At 34.0% G+C, this 24,279-nt stretch overlaps 1 protein-coding gene across 2 annotated transcripts in view; it reads left to right on the forward strand.

Annotated features, from left to right (window-relative positions):
• LOC120518755 (centrosomal protein of 128 kDa-like) overlaps positions 1–24,279 on the forward strand; it is a 190,187-nt gene that overhangs the window by 36,073 nt on the left and 129,835 nt on the right. For both annotated transcript variants that reach the window (XM_039741707.1, XM_039741706.1), the window contains 7 exons: positions 1–74; positions 3,922–3,994; positions 4,448–4,564; positions 10,935–11,021; positions 15,687–15,761; positions 18,298–18,430; positions 22,334–22,488. The exon at positions 1–74 is cut by the window's left edge and continues 18 nt beyond it. In XM_039741707.1, coding sequence (XP_039597641.1) covers positions 1–74; positions 3,922–3,994; positions 4,448–4,564; positions 10,935–11,021; positions 15,687–15,761; positions 18,298–18,430; positions 22,334–22,488 — 714 coding nt within the window. The remainder of the gene's footprint in view (positions 75–3,921; positions 3,995–4,447; positions 4,565–10,934; positions 11,022–15,686; positions 15,762–18,297; positions 18,431–22,333; positions 22,489–24,279) is intronic.

The raw sequence follows: 24,279 nt of genomic DNA on the forward strand, positions 1-24,279 counted from the left end.
TCTCTTAGAGATCTTAGTAGTGACCAAATACGGCTTGGAGATGACATTGACAGAGAAATTGTCCGTCGAAACAGGTAAAAACTATGTTTTTTATGCAAAATAACCGGAGTAGTTAGATATCTGTCTGTCTTCTAATATTCAAAGGTATTCTCCACTTTAACTGTTTAAACTGCACCCTTAATTTTAAAAAAATATCAAATGCTAATACATCTGGTGTGGTTCATATTTATACTAAAAACTATGGTTCATGTTCTTATTATTTAATATATAATTCTATAATTTATATTTGATAATTTTGTGTGAAATTGATATTATATCTATACTAGCAAAATACCCGCGCTTCGCAGCGGAGAAGTAGTGTGTTAAAGAAGTTATGAAAAAGAAAAGGAAACATTTTAAAAATAACGTAACATGATTGTCAATGTAATTGTTTTATGAGTGTTGCTGTCATCAAGGATTTGATTATCATTATTTCTTTCAATCAGGTTCGTATTTGGAGGATGTATTGTGTTCAAGTTACATTCCGTGTTTGTCAACCATTGTAAAGATAACAGGTTTCATTCATCGAAGTGTTCACTACCCAAATCGGTACTCGTGAATCTAAGATGTTTAACAGGCATTCCTGGTATTAAGTTGTGGATTTGCCTGTGAATATTTAGCGGCAGCGTGTCTATGAACTTAATTTAAACTTAAGCTTTATACCTTGCTTTCCTATTGATATGTCTACAAAGGCTTGTTCAGATTCAGAGAGTTGTTCCTTTTTTACTGCATCAATAAACAGCTCGTCTTCCTCTTTATCTGAGACATCACACACTGCATGCACGGGTTTACTTTTCCCAGTCCTGCAAACTTTAGCGAAGAGGTTCAATTTACCACATTTTTTACACTGTCCTTTAGCTTGAAATTGACTTTTTCCACCGTGTGCTTTGTTTCCGCAGTAGCTGCACTTATGAATATGCTTGTATGCGTCACTCGCTTCATATTCTTTTGCTGCCTTCTCAGTTGTGTAATTCGTTTTTTGTTTAGCGATCTTTGGAGCTCTTGCTTTTTGTCTGTGTACTGCGTTCACAGTCAGTTCACGTGAGCCACTCGGAGTACATGCATCGAAGGTTCTCAGCTGTACTTGTGCTATATTGTTCGATCTTGCGATGTCCACGGCTTTATTTAATCTTAACTCAGACCTGGCACTTAAAAGTTTCTCTCGCATGTTTGCTGAGTTTATGCCAAACACTATTCTATCCCTGACCATCTCATCTTCGTTTAAATAAGCACAGTCCTTCACCAGCAATTTTAACTCCATTTCAAAGTGATCAAAAGTCTTGTTTATACCTTGCGTCTTCTCTCTAAACTTGTATCTCGCGAATATCGTATTCGTCTTAGGCATGACAAACGCCTCGTAGCGGCGTTTGTCTATTGGATTGCTGCTGACGGACGGCCTTATATGGGCAGGCACTCATTTACGTGGGAGGCGTGGGTATGGAGGACGCAATATAGGCAGGCAGCCAGCTACATGGGAGGCGTGGTGATGGGGGACGCAACTCCGCCTCACACGGCGACTGAGCTGCAGGCTGTGGCCGCATATATGTACATAAGCAGGATTTAGTTTTGACCGTTACACGTAGAATTTCGAAATGAAACCTTCTTAACTTTTGTACGTAAGCTGTAAGGAATGAGCCTGCCAAATTTCAGCCATCTACCCACACGGGAATTTGGAGAATTAGTGATGAGTCAGTCAGTCAGTGAGGGCTTTGCCTTTTATTCGTATAGATAGTGCCTTAAGCCAGTCCTTCATGAATATTACATTTTCCTTTCTTTTCTTTTTATAATAGGTACACTTTGTAATCTCATAGAAGGTGTTTTTAATAATCTGTACCTTCTAACTGTGAACTACCTTTATGTGCACAAAGTACTATATTATTCTATAAATGGGACAAATGTGGAATTAGTTGCAAGGAATTAGAGTTGTGATAGATTTTCCTTTTAAGACAAAGACAAAATGCATTGTTATTTGATGTTTTTATAATATCAAAATATAAATAACCTGGATATTTGTAATATACTTTTTAACCCTTTTCTGCTAATAAGTCTTCTGGAACAGTATATCTTGCCACTACCTACTTACTGCTGTTGTCATGATGGTACCAAATATATCAGGGTCATATATTACATTGCAAATATGCATAAGTAATAACGTAGTTAATGAAAAACAGACCACAAATAAAAGAATGTTTTGATTCTATAGTTCACAAGAAAATGATTATAATTAGAATTATGTTACACAAAAATATGCACAAGAAGATTAATTTACACTTTTGCTCTTATGCTTATTTGACAGCGCAAAGTTTCTATGTAATCTGCAAGCATACGCTGGCAATTTAAAGTCACTGGCTTTAAATTGCAAAGTGTAGTTAGGCTGCAGAAATCTGCTTCATTTTAAAAAATAATTCCAATTTTAAATAAAGAACATTAAAGGCATATTAGTATCAATTAGTGTTGCGCAATTGTATATTAATCATGATTATGATTAGAGCTGCTAAGATACACTAATCGCAGAAAGTGGCAAATACCACATTCTTTTTAACACTCTTACTCTGTACCAGATTGATCTTTCCCTGTTGCTCTAAATAAGTTGCTCAAACTGCTCTAAATGGAAAATGAGTGTTGCCGCCTATCCCAGTTAAATTTCTTAAGTGTGAGCAATAAACTGCTTAATTCTTGGTACCTTTGCCACATGATTTGATTAGCTTCTTATTGTGGAACTCTTTAGCCCCACTCTATGCAGATATGAAGTGTCAACAAGTTGAACACATATTTTTAAAAGGTGTCTACAGGCAGTATGTGGGACTTCCCAAATATTTGTGAGCTGAGAGCACTACCATCTATGAATGTACTACAGTAACAAATCCTTAACTAACTGCTGTTAAAAGATTAAACACCCTTTGAGCCTCTGAGAGGATGTGTACCCACCAAATTATTATAACACATTAATTACCTTCCACTCATACCAAGCATACTGTAACTTGTTAAGACAGAAAAGCATATATAACCTACACTTTTATTTTCAAAAGTAAATTAAACATGATACCAAAGGTTTAATATGGCTCATTGGTTAAAAAAAACAAAAATAGGAATCAAATCTAATAATTTTTTAATTCTCTATACCTAATAAGTTGAACATCTGGTTTTATTCATATTTCAAAATTTTTTTTAGAATGCTGTTAATGTCATTATAGATAGAGTAATGATGTATTTATCTTTTTTTTTTTCAAATGCAAAACAACCATTTTAACTGGCAGCATATTGAAAGTTGTATTGTCCTCATTAAATGATTAATATCCATGAATAACCTACACCATCAATAAACATATTGCACATTTAGTGTTACCATTGTTAGTAAAATGATGTTGGTAGGAGTTACCATTTTTAAAATCCATGTTCGGTTCAATTTTGGGTTGATTGTATAGTTTCCGTTATATTCACTACATCTTATTTTAGGTAGAGATACATCAGTTATTGCTTATTTGTATATCTTAATCAGACACCAGGGCACAGTAGATTTTCCATAAGTCATACGTATATCTTCCTTCTATGTATTGCCAAAGTTACTGTCATAAAGTCGTTTTTTGCAGTGACTTGCTTTTAAGTTATACTGTATTCTGAAGAATCATTGCGGCTAAACTCCTTTTGAATACACGTTTATATTTTTTCACTGGATTATGTGTACATAATTTGCTTGCAACATCTAAAGTAGTTTCTGGGCATTTTTCATTTATGTATATTTTTGGCCTTATACTGATGTAGTTCCCTCATTTTATATGTTTAAGGATAAAATCAGCTTCATTCAAGATATTTTGATCTGTATTCCAAAATCTGCCTAGAAAGTAAAATAATGCATCATCTGTGTTTTGGGTTCATTTTTAGGACTGACACTGAAACAAAGAAAACATTGGATGATTTATCAGCAAGGATTAAAGATTCAGATAAGCAAGAAACAGTATGATTAATTGACAGTAATATTAATAAGTGTTACTCTTCAGTATTTTTATAAATTATTTTTTAGAAACAAAACTAAAACTTCTGTAACATTACAATCTCTGTATAAAAGCTAAATTTCTTACCTTAGTTTACATGCCACAATATATATGTATCTAAAGAAATTAAGTTGACTTTAGACATAATGATTGGTACTTTCTAATTGCTGTACTTTTATAGTAGATTTTAAATTTTGGGCATTTGCATGCTACGCAAGTTTTGTGTTTTATGTGATGGTTTATTCTGTTTAGGAATTTATGGTGCTTTTAGTAAATATAGTCACATTACAGAAAGTCAGTTTATGTGTTAATATCTTGTACATAGTAATATTTTTACTGTTTTGATTGTGAAATTCTTTTACATTGCATTGTTTTTCCATAATTGATTACGTAATGCTTGATAAATTTTTTTTAAGGTATCAGAGCGTGTTGAAAGACGATTGCAGCAGATAGAGAGAGAGATGCGCACTGAGCGGCAACAAGTAGAAAGACGTCAAGATCATTTTGGGCTAGTGTCTCATCAGCTTCAGGGGGTAAGGATTGTTTAAACTATTCATTCATTGAATGATCCCACTGATAAGTCTGTAAACTTTGGAAGTCTTGTAAAATGACTTAAGACACTGTCAAGTCAAATGTACTTGTATAGCACTTTTAAAACAAGTAAAAGTTGACCAAAGTGCTTTACAACGATAAAATCAACAAAGGATAAGAAAAAGGAGTAACATAATATAAACAGAACACATTAGAATAAAAGAACACACAAAAAAAAACAAAACAAAGGCAAACGAAATATTGGCACTTATGCAGTTTTTTTTTAGATAATGCATCAATTTTTCCACGACATCATTTTGTTATGTCATAAATTTTAGCATATGTATATTATTTATTTGCATTCCAAGAACACAAAAAATGTGAAGGAAACAACCCCAGTAAGGGTACTGACAAAATCACTGATTTGAATCCATTTCTTAATGATTTTTAAAGTGTACTTTGGGTCACTGTCCTGCTGAAAAACCATGACCTTTGACAGAGACCAAGCTTTACGACACTGGGTCCCTACACTGCAGTCTGAAATTCCTTGGTAATCTTCAGATTTTATGATACCATGCACAGTTTCAAGGTACCCAGTGTCCGAAGCAGCAAAGCAACCCCAAAACATTAGTGATCCACCTCCGTGTTTGACAGCAGGGGCTACTGTTCTTTTCTGAAGGCTTAATTTTGTTTTTCCTGTAAGCAAAAAGATTAAAAAAAAAAATGACACTGCAGCAATATAAAATACATGTTCATGCCAGTAGATGAGACAAGTAAAACGCAATTTTAGTCTAAAAATATTATTTTAGTATATACTGATTTAATATTTGGTGGTACAGTAACCCAGCATGTAGCATTGTTGCCTCAAACAACATGGTTTGTAGTTTGATTCTCGGTTGAGGTGCCTACTTTGAATAATTTTGAACAAATTGCAAATTATCCCTAAAAATAACACTCTTCCCTACTCACGAACCCAAAAATAGTATGTGAAAAGGTTTAAAATAAAACATAATGATGTGACAGAGAAAAAGCAGACAATATATAAAAAGACATAGAGTTCCAGTTAATGGTGGATAACTTTGTTTATTAACTAAATGATATATGTAAAAAATAAAATGCATTATTGGCTTGCTGATATGCACTTTATTTAATAATAGATTTTGGTTTTAGATTTGAAAATGTTCATTTTTAGAAATTTTGCAGTAATAGAGGCAATCAGGAAGGAGACAATTTTTTTCAAGTATAGGAGGGTTTTAAGTTGAAATTCCTTCTGTCTGAGGTCAGCAGCATCCTGAAAAAGATTGTTATAAAGGTAAATACCAGCAGTTAAAACAGGATAGATAACATTTAAAAATGAACTGTCATATGTGATAGAGCATCCACTTCAAGACAAGCATAGTGCCTCAACAGACACGATAAGAGAAATAAAATGTAAAAGATTTAGTCAGGGTGAAACAAACTTAATCACTATAGGTAATTAAAAGGCAATATATACATTCAAATCAGCCTTAGCAGAAATTCTAACAATTGTATATTAAGCTGAAATATAGGTCTCCTGCCTTGATTAAAATGCTGAGATCTTGGGGGGCTTCTCTTCAATTACTAGACAGATTATTCTGTGGTTTTCTGCTCTGTAACTTAAGGTTCTGCATTCTTGGATTTTTAAGGAGGTCAGCATCTTGAGATCTCAGTCCATGCACTGGTGTATAGACACCAATAAGTTCTGTAAGATAAAGGGACTGAAAAATGTATGTCTGTATAAGTACGAAAGTGATCTTAGTATCTGGTCTAAACGTTGGAGCCAGTAAAGTGATTTAAGAGGCTAAATTATAGGGTCATGATTTTTACTTCTAGTTATGATCATTTTTGCCATATTTTTAATTAACTTTATAGTGGTTGATGTATTAATTGTAGCAACTCTATTTAATAGTATTAGCAAATATATATTTATTTATATAGGACATACTGTACATAATAGCTTCACAAGGTGCTTTATAAAGAACAAAAACTACAATTAAATATTGATACAAAAGATATATGGCAACAGTGAATTATAAGTGGTGTTACCCTGTTTTATTCCGTCTTAGTACAGAATTTTACCATTCACTGTATTCTAAAAGGAAACCAAGCTCTTCAGGAGAAAAACCTTTCCCATAGTTCAGTCTTCATATTTACATAAATTACTTTTTCTTTTAGATGACTCTTAGCTATATTTTTCACTTAAACTAATAATACATAGCTAAATCCCTAATTAAGTGTTGATTAACACTAGAATTACCAGAGCCTACGAAAAAACACGTAAATCTGTCCCACCTTAAATCGCTTCTTAAAACCGTTCATAACTCTCCGCCAGCATCTTTTGTTAATCTAAATGTGCTGATAAAAGAAAAGCTGCAAATAGCTATTCCATCCCCCCACTGACTTAGAACGTGCACAAACTTCTCCCAGCTCATGCCTTGATTGATTTTCTGGGAGTGAAGTGGAGTTTTAGAGTGGAAATAATAGATCATTGTTTGGAACACACGCATTTCATGTCTGTTCCGTTTTTACAGTAATCTGTGTAAACACATTGTTAAAACAGAAACTTTTTTTATATTCTACTAGTAGATGACAAAACGTAGGCATAAACTATATAATGTATGAAGCCTGAAGTCCAAATATCAAAAGAAATATTTTCACAGAAGGTACAAATCTAACACAACAATTGCAGGTTTATTCAAAAATATAACTGCAGAAACAAAAAGCCGCCTTAACAGGCGACATAGACACTTGTTTATTATGACTGCCTCCGTGGCGCAATAGACTCAGCTGCCGACTGGGAATCAAAAGGTCAGCATGTTGTAGCATACAGCATCTGGCTACCTGCATGTTCTTGCGTGCACTGAATAAGAGACAAAAATACAGTCTGACTGAGAGAATCAGACTGAAAAAAAGCAAGCATTTAGAAATGCCATACTTTTACAGCTGATCGGACGCTGTTTGTTTTCAAATAATATTGCATTTGTGCGATGATGTTTTCACATATATTGTCTGTTTCTTTCAGGTGTGTAATAGAAACCACAGCATAGAGAGAAATGCAATATTATTTGAAAACGAACAGCGTTATTTATTTGGCACGGACATGCTCAAAAAATACATGTGTAATGCCACAAAAAGTGCATGCAGACATGTCCGTGCCAAATAAATAACATTAGACGTTTTGAAGAAATCATTTTATGACACGATTTACCTTTATTTACTTACTTCCTAAAGCCTAAAGTCACAAGTAGTGTGCCGAGGGCATGCTCAAAACTGTGTGTAATGCCACGAAAAGTGCCTGCTGACACTTTAGTATGCAAGCAATGGTATGTGCATTCTTGCTCCGATGTAGAAGGGAGCTGAGTTTACGTCTGTTACAGCGCGTCTATGTGAAAACAGCAGTATCAGATACGGGGGTGAGGTGTGTTTGGGCTCGTGAACGCGGCTGAAATAATAAAACTGACTAAAAAAAAAACAAAGCTAACCTTTACAAGTATCATAAATTACACCGGCTGTTACAGACTGAAATCAAATGTATGTTTTTATTCTAAAATAGTAAGACTAAGAGTAGTTTACTTCTCAAAACGGAGTGGTGCAGGATCGAACTTGCGACCTTTTGATTCCCAGTCGGCGGCTGATTTTATTGTGCTACGGAGGCAGTCATAATAAACGGGTGTCAATGTCGCATGTTAAGGCGGCTTTTTGTTTCTGCAGTTATATTTTTGAATAAAACCACAATTGCTGTGTTAGATTTGTAGCTTTTGTGAAAGTATTTGTGTGATACTTCAGGCCTCATACATTATATAGTTTATGCCTACATTTTGTCATCTACTAGTAGAATATAAAAAACGTTTCTGTTTTAACAATGTGTTTACACAGATTACTGTAGAAACAGAACAAACATGAAATGCGTGTGTTCCAAACAACGATCTGTTATTGCAACTCTAAAACTCCACTTCACTCCCAGAAAGTCAATCAAGGCCTGAGCTGGGAGAAGTTTGTGCACGTTCTAAGTCGGTGGGGGGATGGAATAGCCGGCTGCGTGCAGCCTGATTTTTATCAGCACATTTAGATGACAAATGACGCTGGTGGAGAGCTGTGAATGATTTTAAGAAGTGATTTAAGGTGGGACGGATTTACAAGTTTTTTCGTAGGCTCTGGTAATTCTAGTGTTAAGGGTTTTTATTGATGCAAACAATATCAGAATAATAATTATTTGTTTATAAGTTAAAAAACAAGTTATTTTATTGGATCATAAGTCCTTCAATTGTAAGGCAGTGCTGCAAACTACAAACTCACAATGCTTGAATTTTACCTTGTATGAATCTTTGACATGCATTTAACCTTCAACCCTCAAATATCTGTGCTTTCTAAAACCTGCTTTCTTTAGCTTTGAAGTATTGAAGTGTTCTTTGTAGATGCAGAATCTTGGAAAACTACTTAATTTGTCTCAAGCACAATTGACTTTTGTCATGTTTTTTTCAGGCTGTTCAAAAAGTTTACTTACTTCTCAACAACTATATTAAAACACAGCAGCAAAGTTCATAACAAGGACTTAGAAGTGTAACCCTAAAACCTATGTGTTAAATTGCTTCACTGACTTCTAATTAAGAGTTAATTTTAAAATCCTTCATCTCACATAAATAGCTGAAAATATTTTATCACACAACCCAAAGTAAAATAAATTAATTGGACCTACTGTATAAACCAGAGTTTATATTGTGATCTTAATGATCTTAATTTGGAGGCATACCTAAAGGGAAACAAACTCTATAATGATCTTCATACCAATATATGAGAAGCCCCATCTGCCTCAGTATTTAAATCATCATAGTATTTAGTTGTTAGAGTGCTTTTGTTGCTGAGGCGTGTCATATTGCTTTTTAATTAATTGTTTTCATTTCTCATTTTCATTCTCTTCAGTGTGTACATGGTGGCATTTGCTCTGCTTTGGAGTGGTTTTTATCATCACAAACAATTGACTATTTTCAGAGGTTTTATTTTCAATTAGAGTTAGTGTTTGTCCATAGTGATCCATTTCAAAATCCAGCTGACGCAGAACAGGTAATATGTGGAATCTAAACTTTGTTCCCAGTTACACCTTTTAACAGAATAAAGTTTTTTTTTAGCGATTTCCATTTGCATTAGCTGTAGTTTTGGATTTCCCAGTGAGGTAGTTTCTTCTGCATTGCTTATCCTGCTAATTTTGCTCACAAATTCAGTATGTATTTTTTGTATATGCATTGTATTATCTCTCTGCCTTTATGTTTGAACTTCCCTTCGTATTTATAGTACGTGCTTTTTAGCCAAACCATATTTGTAATTACTGCATAGCATACTGAGATCTTAAGTAGAAGTGTGTTTAATTAAAATAAAGTAAAACTAAAGGTTTTTAAATGTAAAATATGTTTGTGTACTGTACATTAATCATCCTGTATAGTTATTTACATTATTAGGCATTGTGAGATTTTTTGTTGCTTAATTAAAATGTCTGACTGTGGACCATTGACTTCCATTATAGAATTGTAAGGCCTATATTTTAAGGTTTTGAAGAGTAAAATAGCTGGAATGAGAATTGTGAAATTCCTTTGTATGTAACCTTTTTCAAAATGTCGGTGCTTTTCTTCTTCAGATAAAAGTCCAAATGATGACTTTATTTAATTGCCACAGTGCACAAAGCACCCTGTCCTCCACTATACTCATAAATAAATCACAATAACAATAATACAATCCTCCAACTCCCAGACGTGTTGCCACCCTTCCACCCAGCTCAGCTCGCCGTCTGGGAGCTCCCATAGTCCTTTTATTCTCCCTGACCCGGAAGGGTTCCTAATCCCCAGTCTACGTGACTCTTTATCACTTCCGGGTCAGGTACAAGTCCTTTTCTTTTCACCCCAGAAGCATGTCGCTCTTCCTCTGACGCACTTCTGGGTTATAGGGCACAAATTAGTCTTCGGTCCTCCCTGCAACTCCCTCTTGCGGCCCCTGTGGTATCCAGCAGGGTCTTGTATAAAAACTACATAGTTCATGACTCCCTGCTGGTCTTTGGGGCACCTCCATACTGCAGGAAGGGCTCCATCTGGTGGCCTGGGGGTATTGGCCGGGATGACAAGCTTCTTCATTCTTTTTACTGGGTCTCCATAAAACCTACTTTTGGAGAACGGCTTAAAGTGCTCATGATTTTAACTCGTGATTTGCTCAGCACAAAAGTCACCCTGTTACAGAATATTTTAGTGTTTTTTTTATCTTTATTTCTGCTTTGGCTTAAAACATTTATTAAAAATGTTTCAAGAAATCCATTTTTTTTTTTTACTCAAATCCTTTATTTCTGACATATTGAAACATTACTTCTAGGCTTTGAGGAAACGTGAAGCAAAACTCAGTGAAACGGAAGATATAATGAAGAGCAGGCTTTATAAGTCAGAAAGTGAAAAGAGTCAGGTAATTCTATGGATTTTATATAGTGTTTCTATTAGTAATTAACATATCAGATATTTTCATAGGCATTTGTACAATTGTTTTCATAATGATGGCTCAGTAACACCAGACCAATATTTAATTTAACAAAAAAGTACTTATATAATGTATATAAATAAACAAGGCAATTGAATATCAAACATAGTTAAGAGAGGTAAGTGGGTGTCAAGAAGAAACATGAATATTCTTCTTGGCAACCTGAATATCTTTAGCAACCATTCTGATTGCTGCTGGAAAGAAGCTGTTATAAAAGTGTATGGTGTGTGCAATAAAACTTTCTGATTTCCTGTAGCAGATCACATTGGGAAAAATACAGTAGAGTCATGTGTTTGTCATTCAATTCACCATATTTTTTTATTTTACCTTTGCTCCCTTGTTTGTATTCAAATACTGACAGTTAACAATGAGCAGTGCAACTACCTAAGTCTTGTGTTCCTTTGTGTACTAATTAGTAAGTGAAAGCTCAAACATGACCTTGACATTAATAAAGATCCAGCTATTAAAGAGGCAGAAAAAGAAAATCTTCACATCAGTATAACATACACAAATGCTTGTTAAAAATTTAGAAAACCCATTCTGTTATTTCTAGATTGACATAAATGAAGAAACTGGCTTGCTTAATGATGGTATGAATCCATTTAAAAGCAAAAGAAGGGTGGGATGAACACCTGCAGCGACAGTGGTCCACAGTACTGAATTTGAGACCCACTAACTTAGAGCAATGTGCATTTGATGGCTAAACTATAATTATTATGTTGTAATGCATATTTCTGGCAATTTTATAAAAGAAAAAAAATCCCAGTACTTTTATGCAGTCATGTAACCTTTGCTTATTAGACAGGAAGTTACAATCCAAAATTCAGTCATGAAGGTTTTAATCAAAACATTATGTTCATGTCTCAGCAGAGAACTTCCAAAGATGGTTTATAGATTGTTTTAAGCAGGCTGGTTGTGTATCCTCAGCCATTAAAAAATTGACTGACACAACACATATGTAACACCTTTGTGTGTGTATGACAGATATTAAGTTGGAAAGGGGCTTCTACAAAGCACTAAATACTTATATAAATGAGAAATTTCAGTTTTTGATTTTTAGTAAATTTGCAAACATTTCTGAAAACATGCTTTCACGTTCACTTAGATTGATGGGCAAATATGCAAGTGTATCCATTTAAAACTAAATTAAATATACAACACTATAATTACGTGTGCAAAAAGAAAAAAGTCTGAATACACCACTTTATGCGTGTGTGTATAATATAATATAAAATAATACAATGTAATATATGGGGGTTGTACTGAAAATAATGCCTGTCAGTTAATAACACCTTTATTAACAACACGATACATGTGCAACTATCTATAGTACACATGTATAATAATTCATTGTGTACAACATGCTACTGTTCAAAGTAGTCTCCACCACCAGTGATCCATTTGCGCCACCTTTGAGCCCACTTGTCAAATATTTATTTTTCCATGTGGGAACAGCTTCCCCTTGCTTCCCATCTTTACCGCACAGTTCTTCAGTACACAAGGCACTAAAGCACACTACTCACAGTCCTTTTCTTCTGTTCTCTCTTTGCCCTTTTCTGGCCGCCACTCCTGCTCCAGCAAGCTTTGTCCTCTTCCACCTGACTCTGGCTTCCGGAGTAGTGGCTGCTGACTTCTTTTATAAGGCACCCGGAAATGCTTCAGATGCTCGTCGACCGAGTTCCAGCAGTACTTCCGGGTGTGGCAGAAGTGCCGCAACCCAGGGCTCTAACAACATCCAAGCACCTTCTGGCAGTGGCCATGGGCCCCAGCAAGATGGAGCTTCCAACCTCAAGCCAGGGGTACTGCCCCCTAGTGTTGTGGGGAAGATAATGCCCTGAGCACAGTCTCTCCCCCGGTTCTTCTGTTAAAGGGGTGTCCATCACAATATATACATACAGTAAATCCTCGATTATCCGTTAGGGGTCAGGACCAAGGGCGGCACAGGTAAGAAAAAACATGGATAATAGAACAGCTACTTTAAAAATGATTCACAGCAGATTAGATTAGTGAATAGTTGTATTTAATTACAAAACTAAACTATATTAACAAAATATAGTTTTAACAAAATTAATTCATATAATATTGTAATTGCCAACATAATAAGTAAATACTGGAGTTTTCTATGTTTTACTTGGAGTCCTTGTTTCCGTAATGAATGGTGCCCTGTCTTAAACACCGTTTTCTGGGTTACGAAACACACCTCCAAAGCAACAAAAGAAAGCTTTCTCTATCAATCAGTTGCTCTCCTGCCACTTGCACTCTTTTTTTCTCTATATCGCAAACACTCTTGATTATTATCTCCTGACTCCCTACTCAAAACTTCCTAATGCCGCACCTTCCTTTTTCTTCTAGCTTCTCCTGTCACTCATCTCCTGTGAGGTGTCAACCCCTTGCATAACAGAAGCCCTTTACCCAGTCCCATCACTTACAGCATTCATTTCACCCTTTTTGCTCCTTTTTACAGTGCATCACAAGCTGCCTGTATGTCACAATATATTAACAAAACATAATACAACAGAATTTAAAAAGAAAATCATTATACAGAACAATATTAACATTAATACAGAATAACATTACTGTCAGTGGTTATAATGCCAGTGACAAGTCCACCTCTGACCATCCGGGTGGACTGTCCATAACTAAAGACCAAGGTAAGGAGACAACTGAGGAAGCAACACACAGGAAAAACTGCAGTACAAGATGGAGTCATTCTTCGAGTTCTTAAGGCCTGTACTGACCAACTTTGTGGTGTCCTCTGTTACCTCTTCCGTCTATCCCTAAGGCTTCAGAAAGTGCCACTGCCGTGTAACACATCATTCATTGTTCCTGTTTCAAAGAAGACAGGCACCCCTTCACCTAATGACTACAGACCACTGGCATTACGTCTCACCAGCCTTTGAGAGATTGGTCATAGGCTATAAGGGTCCTCTTGTGGTAGACCACATGGACCCACTACAGTTTGCCTATCAGACAAAGATTGGAGTGGAGGATGCAATTACCTATCTGCTCCACAAGGTTTATTCTCACCTGGACAAAGCTGGCAGCACTGCGAGGATTATGTTTTTGATATCTCTAGCCCCTTCAGTACTATCCTGCCATTTTTGTTAAGGGGTAAACTCGGAGATACTCAAGTAGATGAGTCCTGGATAATGGACTATCTTTTGGGCAGACCTCAGTTTTAAGACTGAAGGAATGTGTTCCTGATACAGGTGTTATGACCTCACAGGCATTACTGGAGCACCACAAGTAACAGTTTTTTCTCCTTTTCTCTTCACTCTGTACATCTCCGACTACAAATATATCAACAAGTCATGTCACTTGGCGGAAATTAATCTATACTTATGAGGTGGAGAAGTTTGTTTCTTAATGCAAAGAGAACTGTCTGCATCTTAACATCAGCAAAACCAAGGAAATGGTCATTGATTTTTGCTGCACCAAAGAGCCTCTGTCTGGTCACTATTCAAGGAGTGGATATAGAGGTAGTCCACTCCTACAAGTACTTGGAGGGTCCACATTAATGACAGATTGGACTCATCTTATAACACAGAGGAACTATATAAGAAATGGCAGAGCACACTCTTTTTCCTTAGGAGACTGTGCACCTTTTATTTGGGAAATAACATCCTTCACATCTTCTACAACTCTATGATGGCCAAGGAGATTTTCTATGCTGTCTTGTGCTGGGCTGGTAACAACACTTCAAGACAGGCCCACCGAATCAAAAAGCTAATTAAAAGGGAAAGCTCAGTTATAGGATTCACTTTAGACCCCTGAAGGTAGTAACAAAGGAGAGAATTAAAACAAAACTGAGTGTCATTATGAACAATGCTGCACATCCTCTCTCTGACACAATGACACTGAGGACTTTCAGCCAACAAATTATTCAGCAGATGTGTGTCAACATATGCTACGGTGGCTTTTATATTAACAACAATATGTCTAGATAATGCCTCGCTGAGACTGTGATAGCCAAGTTTTCTTTCTCTTTAATTTTCTTTCTTTATAGTCATTCTAGTGTGTGTTTATTAATTTACTAATTTAATTTGTTTGTTTACTATTACCTATTTATGCATTTATTCATTTTTAAAGACTTTCTGAACAAAGCCAAATTTCCAATGAGGACAAATAAAGGTCAAATTCTATCTATCTGTCTGTCTGTCTGTCATCTTCTGTAAAATGCCAGATTCCCTAGGGAAAATTAAATACATTAATTAATAAAAGCTATGCAAATTAATTTCCCAGTTAGGAGCTGATACTACGATACTTTTCCAAAGAATTTCTAAACTCTTCTTTTTAAGTGGATGAAATGCAAAACTTGGAGACACTATGAATTCTTGATACATTATAGTATTTAGCTCACTCTGCTGAACTAGCTGAGAATTTATGGTCATGGTGGTCACATTCTTTACTAAATGTAGTTGTATAATATTTTCTAAACTTTGTCCATTCAATTTTAAATATAACAAGATAAAATATATTAAGTAGAATAAATAGCTGACAGTTCTTTTGTATATTGATTGAAGTGTTACTATTATTTACCCATACACTAGGTTTTACTGTCTTTAAAACAGTTATTTGTTTTGCAATCTTAAGATTGAACAAGAATTAGAAAGAACTCGGAGAAAGTTGGATCAAGCAGAAGGTGGAAGGGGCACACTTCTTCAGCAGGTAAGTGATGCTTACTGTGTAAGAAGAGTGTAAATAAAACTTAGAATATGTGTCATTATATGTGAGGTAATCCTTTAACAGTGCACTAAAATATTTTCAGCCATTTCCTATTTTCAAATATTAGTGTCTCATAGCCTTGAATTTTTAAGAATTAAATTAGGATATGTTGTTTTCAGATCACATACATTTTTTTTAAAGCTCCTATCAAAATACAATAAAATGATAAAAATGTCAAGGTTTTTTTATATTCATCCCTTTGTGAATATTTGTTGAGTCCCCAATGTGAGATTTTGCAAACTGCTGTGGAGTGAAAAATATGTATTTTTCATCTTTTGGATTTCCTTAATGACCTCCATTAATGAAGTCCCTTCTGATGCACTAGTATGGAGTTTATTTATGTATTAACGTCATATTGTATTCTTTCAGTTTTATAATGGCCTCTTTCTTTATGTAGTTCCCTGTTTGGTTTAGCAACCAAGTTTAGAAGAATGGTCAGATGTAAGCAGTATATGTTAAAATATCAACAAATAGATAACATATTGAGATAAAAAAAATTTAAATGTTCTTATTTCTGTACATATTTTTGATATGTAGGCATGATAATGCAGGCCAACATTCTTTGTTAAAATTACATTATCTGGTTGTTGTCGTCTTGGTGTTTATACATTCTTATTGTGTCTGTGTTAGTTTTCCAGCATCACCAGAAATATACATGTTAGATGGACTGGTGATTCCACATTGTTAGTACATGAGTGTGCTCTACAATGAACTAGTGCAATATCCAGAGCTTTTTCTTTCTTTGCTTCCACTATAGCCAGGATAGGCCTTTGGCCCCACAGCCCTGATTTAGGCGAAGAAAACTAAGTTATATTTAGACTTGCAGCTACCAAGAGGATATATACTTTTTGATTTGACGATTTTTGTTTTTCTTGTATGTGTATTATTAAAAGTTTTCCACATTTTCCATTTTAATTGAAGTAGTGAGACAAGAGTTATGGCTTATTCAGTAGAAAATCCTAAGTTAATGTATTTCACATACAAGACTTGAGACAACAAAATAGTGTTAAGGGCTGAGTACTTTTCAAGACACTTTATAAAATTTATATAAGTATACATCTGAACAATATGATCTAATCTATTAATGTGCCATTAGTTGACGGTGCAATCTATATAACTTTTATTTTTTGTATTCTTACCTTTTCAAAGTTTTTTTTTTTTTTGATTTACAGATGTAATACATAGGAAATTGAAATTTTTACAGAAAAATAATACAGGACATAGGGTGTTGTATTACTATATTTTTCATTTTTAATTCCATTTGTTGGATTTATTGCTTGGAGATCACATAACCTATTCATCATTATAGTGTAACAGTAATAATATTTGAGACAGCACAACATCACATTAAAAACACATGCTGTTAACTGAAAATGGCATAAGACAAATGCATACCTTGATATGGCGACATCTTCAATCTGTTCTCCAGTGTCTGATTTATTCATGCCGTCTTGCAACAAAAAGATTCAGTGTATTTTTGCTGTTTGAGCTTCATGCTTACCTCTGTTTTGTTTCCTTAATTGTAATACAAAAAAAATCTAGATACAGTATATGCACAGACTAAAGAGGGTCCTGGTTGTCCGGTGAATTCATGCATCCATCCATTATCCAACCCACTATATCCTAACTACAGGGTCACGGGGGTCTGTTGGAGCCAATCCAAGCCAGCACAGGGCACAAGGAAGGAAACAAATCCTGGGCAGGGCACCAGCCTACCACAGGGCACACACACAAAGCAAACACTAGACACAATTTAGAATCGCCAATGCACCTAACGTGCATGTTTTTGGACTGTGGTAGGAAACCGGAGCACCTGGAGGAAACCCACACAGACATGGGGAGAACATGCAAACTTCATGCAGGGCGGACCCAGGAAGCAAACCCAGGTCTCCTTATTGCAAGGCAGCAACGCTATCCACTGCGCCACCGTGCTGCCCTGAAATCATGCATCTCCAACAAAATATTAAAGTAAAATATTTAATAAAATCATACATTTTATAAAATTTTATTTGGTCTTTCCTTGTTAAAGTTATTCTGCTACACTAATTAATCCTAACCTTCACTAACAGTCATGTGTTCCCTGAGATGCTGGGTCTGCAAGGTGGCAACACTATTGCACCAATGTGCAGCCCATTTATTATATGAATACTGTATATAGTTCCAAATTGGAAGAAAAGGTAAAATATATTGGTATACTAAATTACAAAAATAGAAAAAAGTGTATTGACACAATTTTCACCATTAGAAAAATTATAAAACATGTACATTTATTTAAAATACATATGTATATAAGAGGCACACTATTAAACTGTTTCAAATTGCCTTTAGTGGAAGAAAGAAAGACAGACACACACAAACCTCAGTGTATCTCTAAATTTTATTAGTGAAGTACTTTTTTGTTCAAACATGCTGAGAATATGGTTTATTTTTAGTAAATATGAATACATTCCTAATGGTGCTTGTTGTATATTCCATCCAGATCGATGACTTAAGAACTCAGCTTTCAAAAACAGATAAAGATCGTTTAGATCTGCAGCAGCAAATTTCCCAGATAGCATTGCTTCAGAGAAGTCGTCATGAAGATGAAGAAAGTGAAAAGCGTTTAAGAGCAGGTAATACTTAATTTATGTATAGGAACGTAAGAGTAACATATATGACAAAATGTTTTCTCTGGATACTGCACCTATAGTCTGAAGCCCTTTTAGATGTACTTTCTTACTTTGTAAATTATCGGTGGACAAGAGGAAGCATTTCTGGATAAATTGTGTTTCGTTATTTAATTGACATTATTGATACAATGTGTTCTTTTTTATTGCCCATGAGTCATTAGTTGCTATCCTTTTGAACAATAAGCCCACTATCATTAAAATGGTTGGAAATTTTCAATACTGTTTAGACACATATTCAAAACTATAAATCAAATTGAAGTCACTTTGTGCAACATTTAAGCCCTGTGGTGAATATTTACAGTTTTTCTGTTTTTCTTGTGCAGCAGTTCCTGAGCAGAAGAGAGTCTATATTATTTTATATTATATTATTATAAAATATAATTATTTTTATAAAATGTTTTATAAAATTTTTGTTTTATATTTTTTAAAATATAATTATAAAATATTATATTTTGCATATAGGTGAATCTGATTATTTATATATATATATATATATATATATATATATATATATATATATATATATATATATATATATATATATATATCTCTATCCAGTACTTTTCAAATCCACTTTTTATTCCTCTCCAGTGAAGTGACATTCTAAAAACATATTTATATTGCTAATGTCTAATACAGTATATTCCGGATCTCTTACACGATCTCCATCCTTTGTCGTGTGAGTGGTGAGCAGCACTATACAGAAACTTTGCACTGAGCAAGACTAGACTAGGTGGGTCTACTAGCTGCCAGTGCCTTTCTGGATATCACTAACTTTAATTTAATTTTAATGACATAGATCATTCACGTCAAATCTTGGATTATTGGTGGAATACTCCTTCTCTTAGACCAATATGCAAAGGGTAAACTCTGAACACAAGGCTCCTAACAAAATATGTCTAAAGTTTGTTAGAGAATAAACTCCTCTGTTTTGTATTAACAGACTAAGGACTAATATCTCTTTTTATATATATAAAAGTCGAAAACCGAGTCTGGTTTTGAAGTGGAAGCAGGATGAACCACAAGAAAAATACAGTATATATATACTGTATTTTTCTTGTGGTTCATCCTGCTTCCACTTCAAATATACAGACTCTTGTGGTTCACCTGCTTCATGCAGCCGACACATCATTTCTCGATTCCTATTCATCCTCTTCCAAACCCTTCCCCACACTGCCTGTGGCCTCCCATACACCTTGCTATTTTCATTTTACTGCGATGGTTGTTTCCTAAGCCTTTGTTATAAAATGAACGACGGTATCTTCTCTGTCGATGGGTTTTTGTACAACGTCATCTCTATTCCAGGATCCGGCAACTGCCTGTTCCTATCAGTGGGTCATTTCTTGACACAAACTGTTGACGAAGGCAATGCATCATTTTCCGTTTCTATTCTTAAACCGCTGTATGCTACGGCGGGCATCAGCTATCTAGTATTCTAATAAATTCTGTCTAGGTCTGACTCATATTCAGTGTCTAAAAAATCATTTAAAGCTTTGTCTTACACTATACAATGATGCATTGTTTTTAAAGCTCTAGTATGTAAGTCATAAATGATTCATATGTCATTTAATGAATATAGTCTATTTTATGGGTTGTGGAAATTCAAGGTTAAGTTTTGTTAGAGTCACAAAAAACAATAAAACTTCTGTTCTCAAGTATCTCTTTCATTGATTTCATATTATTCGTGCCTGATGAACAACTAGAATTTTTTCTCTGCATAGGGCCTTGCAAACAAATCAGAGTATATATAAGGAAATAGTAATAGAGGAAGATTTTTTTTCTATAGCAAATAATTGATGTATGTATTCTATACTCTATACCTCCTTCCTGAGTCTCAATCTACAGATGTTTACTTCTGATTAATAAAACTGAAAAGCAGATAAAGGCAGGAGTTACATTCTTTGTTTAAGGGCACAATAACATTGCCACTACGTAGGGAAGAAAACTTGTGATTTTGTGGTGGTAGCTTCAGATTCTTTAATACTGCATTGTCTTTATCTATTCCAAGTTTATAATCTGCCATTTTATAATAGTAACTAAAATAATAATTTTTATTAACTAAGATGAATTTACATAATGATAATTTTGCTTTGACTAAACTAATGCTAATGGCATGGCTAAATGTGACTAAAACTGAAATACAGTATGTTTTAGTATAAAAGGTTTAATATTAAATGCAAAGCAAGCATTAAAAACAAAACTGATATATAGAGTGATTGTCATTCCCGTATTGGAAAACCTAGTTCCCAGTCATTTTTGATGTTTGAAGCTGTGCTTGTGGCAAGCTTGGACTCTTCCCCTGGTTAGACAGTACATTCATGTAAAGGAAAACTAGCCTCAACCATATTTTTAAATTTAAAATATATTTGAATATTACAGATGTCTATTACTATATTGTTTATTAACCTGTACAACTTTACATGATTTTATATTGAATCACTTCCCAAAATGTCAGCACTTTCCTCTAATAGTATTAGCAATTTAACCAAATTGGAAACTAAAAAATATTTTACTAGCCTTATTAATACATCATTATTCTGTTTATGTTTTTTACAATGTATATTCCATATTATTAAAAGAGATATTCAGAAGATATTTTTCTATAATGTGTAGTGAATTTGTGTTCTCAGCATTTCTTTTTGTCATTTAAATTTGTGGGCAAATATATCATCATTAATTTATTTTTGAAATACATTATCCTTTAATTTTGTGTGGGCAGGGAAGGTATAGAGACAAATCTTCATTACAGAGCACATTTATACACATACAAACAGTCACTTATTTTAAACAGGGACAATTTAGAGTTAGTAATTAATTTAAAATAAATGTCTCTTTTTTTCATATAGGAGGAAACACCATATAATTCTTGAGCTGGGATTTGGACCCAGAACTCTGAAGCCATGAAGCTCCAGAGCTAACTACTTTTGTGCTATGCCACTGGCAAATATCCACTTTAAATAATTTTATTGTAGCTCAAGGTTCTATATAATGTTTGTCTGATACTTTCTTGGATGAAATTTTCTCCTAGGCTAGATTTTTCCCTTCTACTTTGTGTTTGTTGAATTAGGTTATCTATTCTTACAATTATGGATGAGTAAAACATAAATCCATTTGTTTTATTCCCTATTTAACAGCGGCCACAATTGGGATTGAAGGGCAAGAATGATTTTAAAAATATGTAATATATCTGTTACTAGAAAAGGCCTATCATAGACATTATTCTTTTTTTTTTTTGCTTATGGCAAATTCAACTGTTTGCTCTTACTGAAAGTTTGTGATTTTATTAAACTCAAGGGAGCAGTTTTCTGTTTGACAGAAGTGTTCACTATAATGTAATTTTATAAGTGTGCACATTTATTAAATACTACTATAATTCATGGAACAATTTACTCGGCAAGCAATCCTTTAAATATCCTAAAAACATTGTTGGTCAAATAATATACAGTACAATAAAATTGCTTTGGAACTTTTTAAATAGCATTTATTTATTTTGTGACAGCATTATTGTGCCATGGCTACTGCTTGGTAGTTCCAGGAGACTAGGTTTGACTCCTGGCCTAGTCATTTTCTGTATGGTTTCGTTTCTGGATAATCTGGTTTTCTTCCCATTTCCTAAAGACTTGAATGTTCAATTGACTAGGATTTCTAAATTGGCCTGGTATGTGTGAATGTGGGTGTATGGATGAGTGTTTATGATTGGACGAATGGAGATATTTCTATTCATAAATATTTTGATTACTTCTAATTACATTGTAAAATCTGGTTAGTATACAATTTCATGCTAATTCTAATTTGAAATGTAATACCAGTAGCGTGTATTTAAAAATTCTTTTATATTTATTACAGAACACACATCATCTGAGAAGCGTGAACTGGAGAAACAAATACAGGATTTGAGACTCCAGCTAAATCAAAATATTATGATTTCAGAAGTGGAGGAATTAAAAAGATCCCTTGATCGCAAGGAACGTGAAAAAGCACAACTTTTAGCGCATATTGAGGTAAGATAAACTGATACCTGCTGGCTTTATGAATTAAATTTAATAGTTTTAAAAACCAAGTTGGCTAATTTAATAATTTGGTGCTGCAAGTACTTGCAGTAAGTTCATTAAAAATTAATTAATTAAATTAAACTCAAAAGCAGTCAGAAGACATAAACATTTTTTCACATGCAGCTCTTTTGAATATTTAAGTAAAAATTGTCAACTCTCTCACACTGTTATTTAAGTGATCTATTTAGTTATTATTATTAATTACATAGTTATAATTCTATTAATAATTTTTTAATTTATAAATTTATGCATTGTTATTGTCCATTTATATTTGTTTCAAGGCATAGTTATTGCAATTGAGCATTTTATGACCGATTGTACTGTATTTATTATCTGTATGTGACAAATTTGATTTAATTTGAAATTATAATTTGATTAACTGTGCATTGCATTCACATTTGTAACATAGAACATGTTAGTTAAGCATTTTCTGTGTAATTATTTGTGAAAACACTACTCAATCCACAGAAATTGAAATATTGTCTACTCAGTGGTCGTAAAATTAAATTTCAAGTATGTAGGGCAGAATCTGGCTTTTAAATGAAGCTCCACTTAATATAAATACTTCTCATTAATGTAAATGAAACTTATTTCTATCCAGAGCTTTGTAGAATATTTAGTTAAGTCATAAAAGCAAATGTATATAGATATACTTTCAGGACAAGTGTGTGATGATTCATTTACCACAATTTAGTTTAGTTCATTTGCAGAATTTGATAATTCATAATTCTGACAGTTTACAAATATAAGTACTAATTATTACATCAGAAATGACAAAACTGTAGTACCAACGTCTAGTGATACTCTTATTTTTATTTAAGTATAAACTCCACTTCACACAATCTAAACTTTTTAAAATATAAATAAACAAGACAATATGACAAAAACATATCTTTTTCATGAATGCTTAGATCAGCCATGTCTCACTACAATTGAAGTGAACTCTGTGTTAGAACTTTTAAATTCTATGGAAGAAACAAAGCATCTCACTTTGATTTTGTGGGAAAATCAGCAGAGTCTTAAGTGTAACATATAAGGGAACAGAGCACTAATCTGAATTGCCAGGGTCACAGGTGATCTCTGTGGTTCAGCTCAGCCTATACCAGTCCACAAGGGATGCTGTACATATACTCCTCAGGTGAAACTGATACAGCAGCTAGCTAGCTAGCATTTGCTAGCACTTGATTGTATTTAAAACAAAAGAGTAACTGCATTTGTGGTCAGAGTGACCCATCACATTAAGGAGTGGTCAGAAATAAAAGCAACAAAATTGTACACAGGTCTATGTGCACCAAAGTGTGACTATTATCTCCTTTTGATTTAACACAATCTTCATGACAAATATCATAATGCCTATTACTCCTGCAGACCATAAAGTCTGCATTCTTAGGTCACACGTAAATTGTTTATTTTTGTTTTAGTAGGGTGCTCCTACTTTGAAAACTAATAGTTAACTTTGTAAAAAGAGTGTTGAGAAATTACAATTTTTAAAAAGTGTTTAGTTTTATCTCATTGCAGTTTGGTGAGCATACTGTGTTCTAATAAAGGTAAACATAAATTATTTAACAAAATGTCATCAATATAGAAATAAAAATAATATAAAAATTCTAAAATAATGAAAGCATTGTTAAACTCAGGCGTTAATCCAGAGTATCTCTCAGACTTGGAATTCTATTTAAAAACTTTTAACAGCAAATGTCTCTCGGGTGAAACTGTTTATGATCTGATGAACAGTGTGAA

This window comes from Polypterus senegalus, chromosome 18 (genome assembly GCF_016835505.1).
Source record: "Polypterus senegalus isolate Bchr_013 chromosome 18, ASM1683550v1, whole genome shotgun sequence".
NCBI lineage: Eukaryota > Metazoa > Chordata > Cladistia > Polypteriformes > Polypteridae > Polypterus > Polypterus senegalus.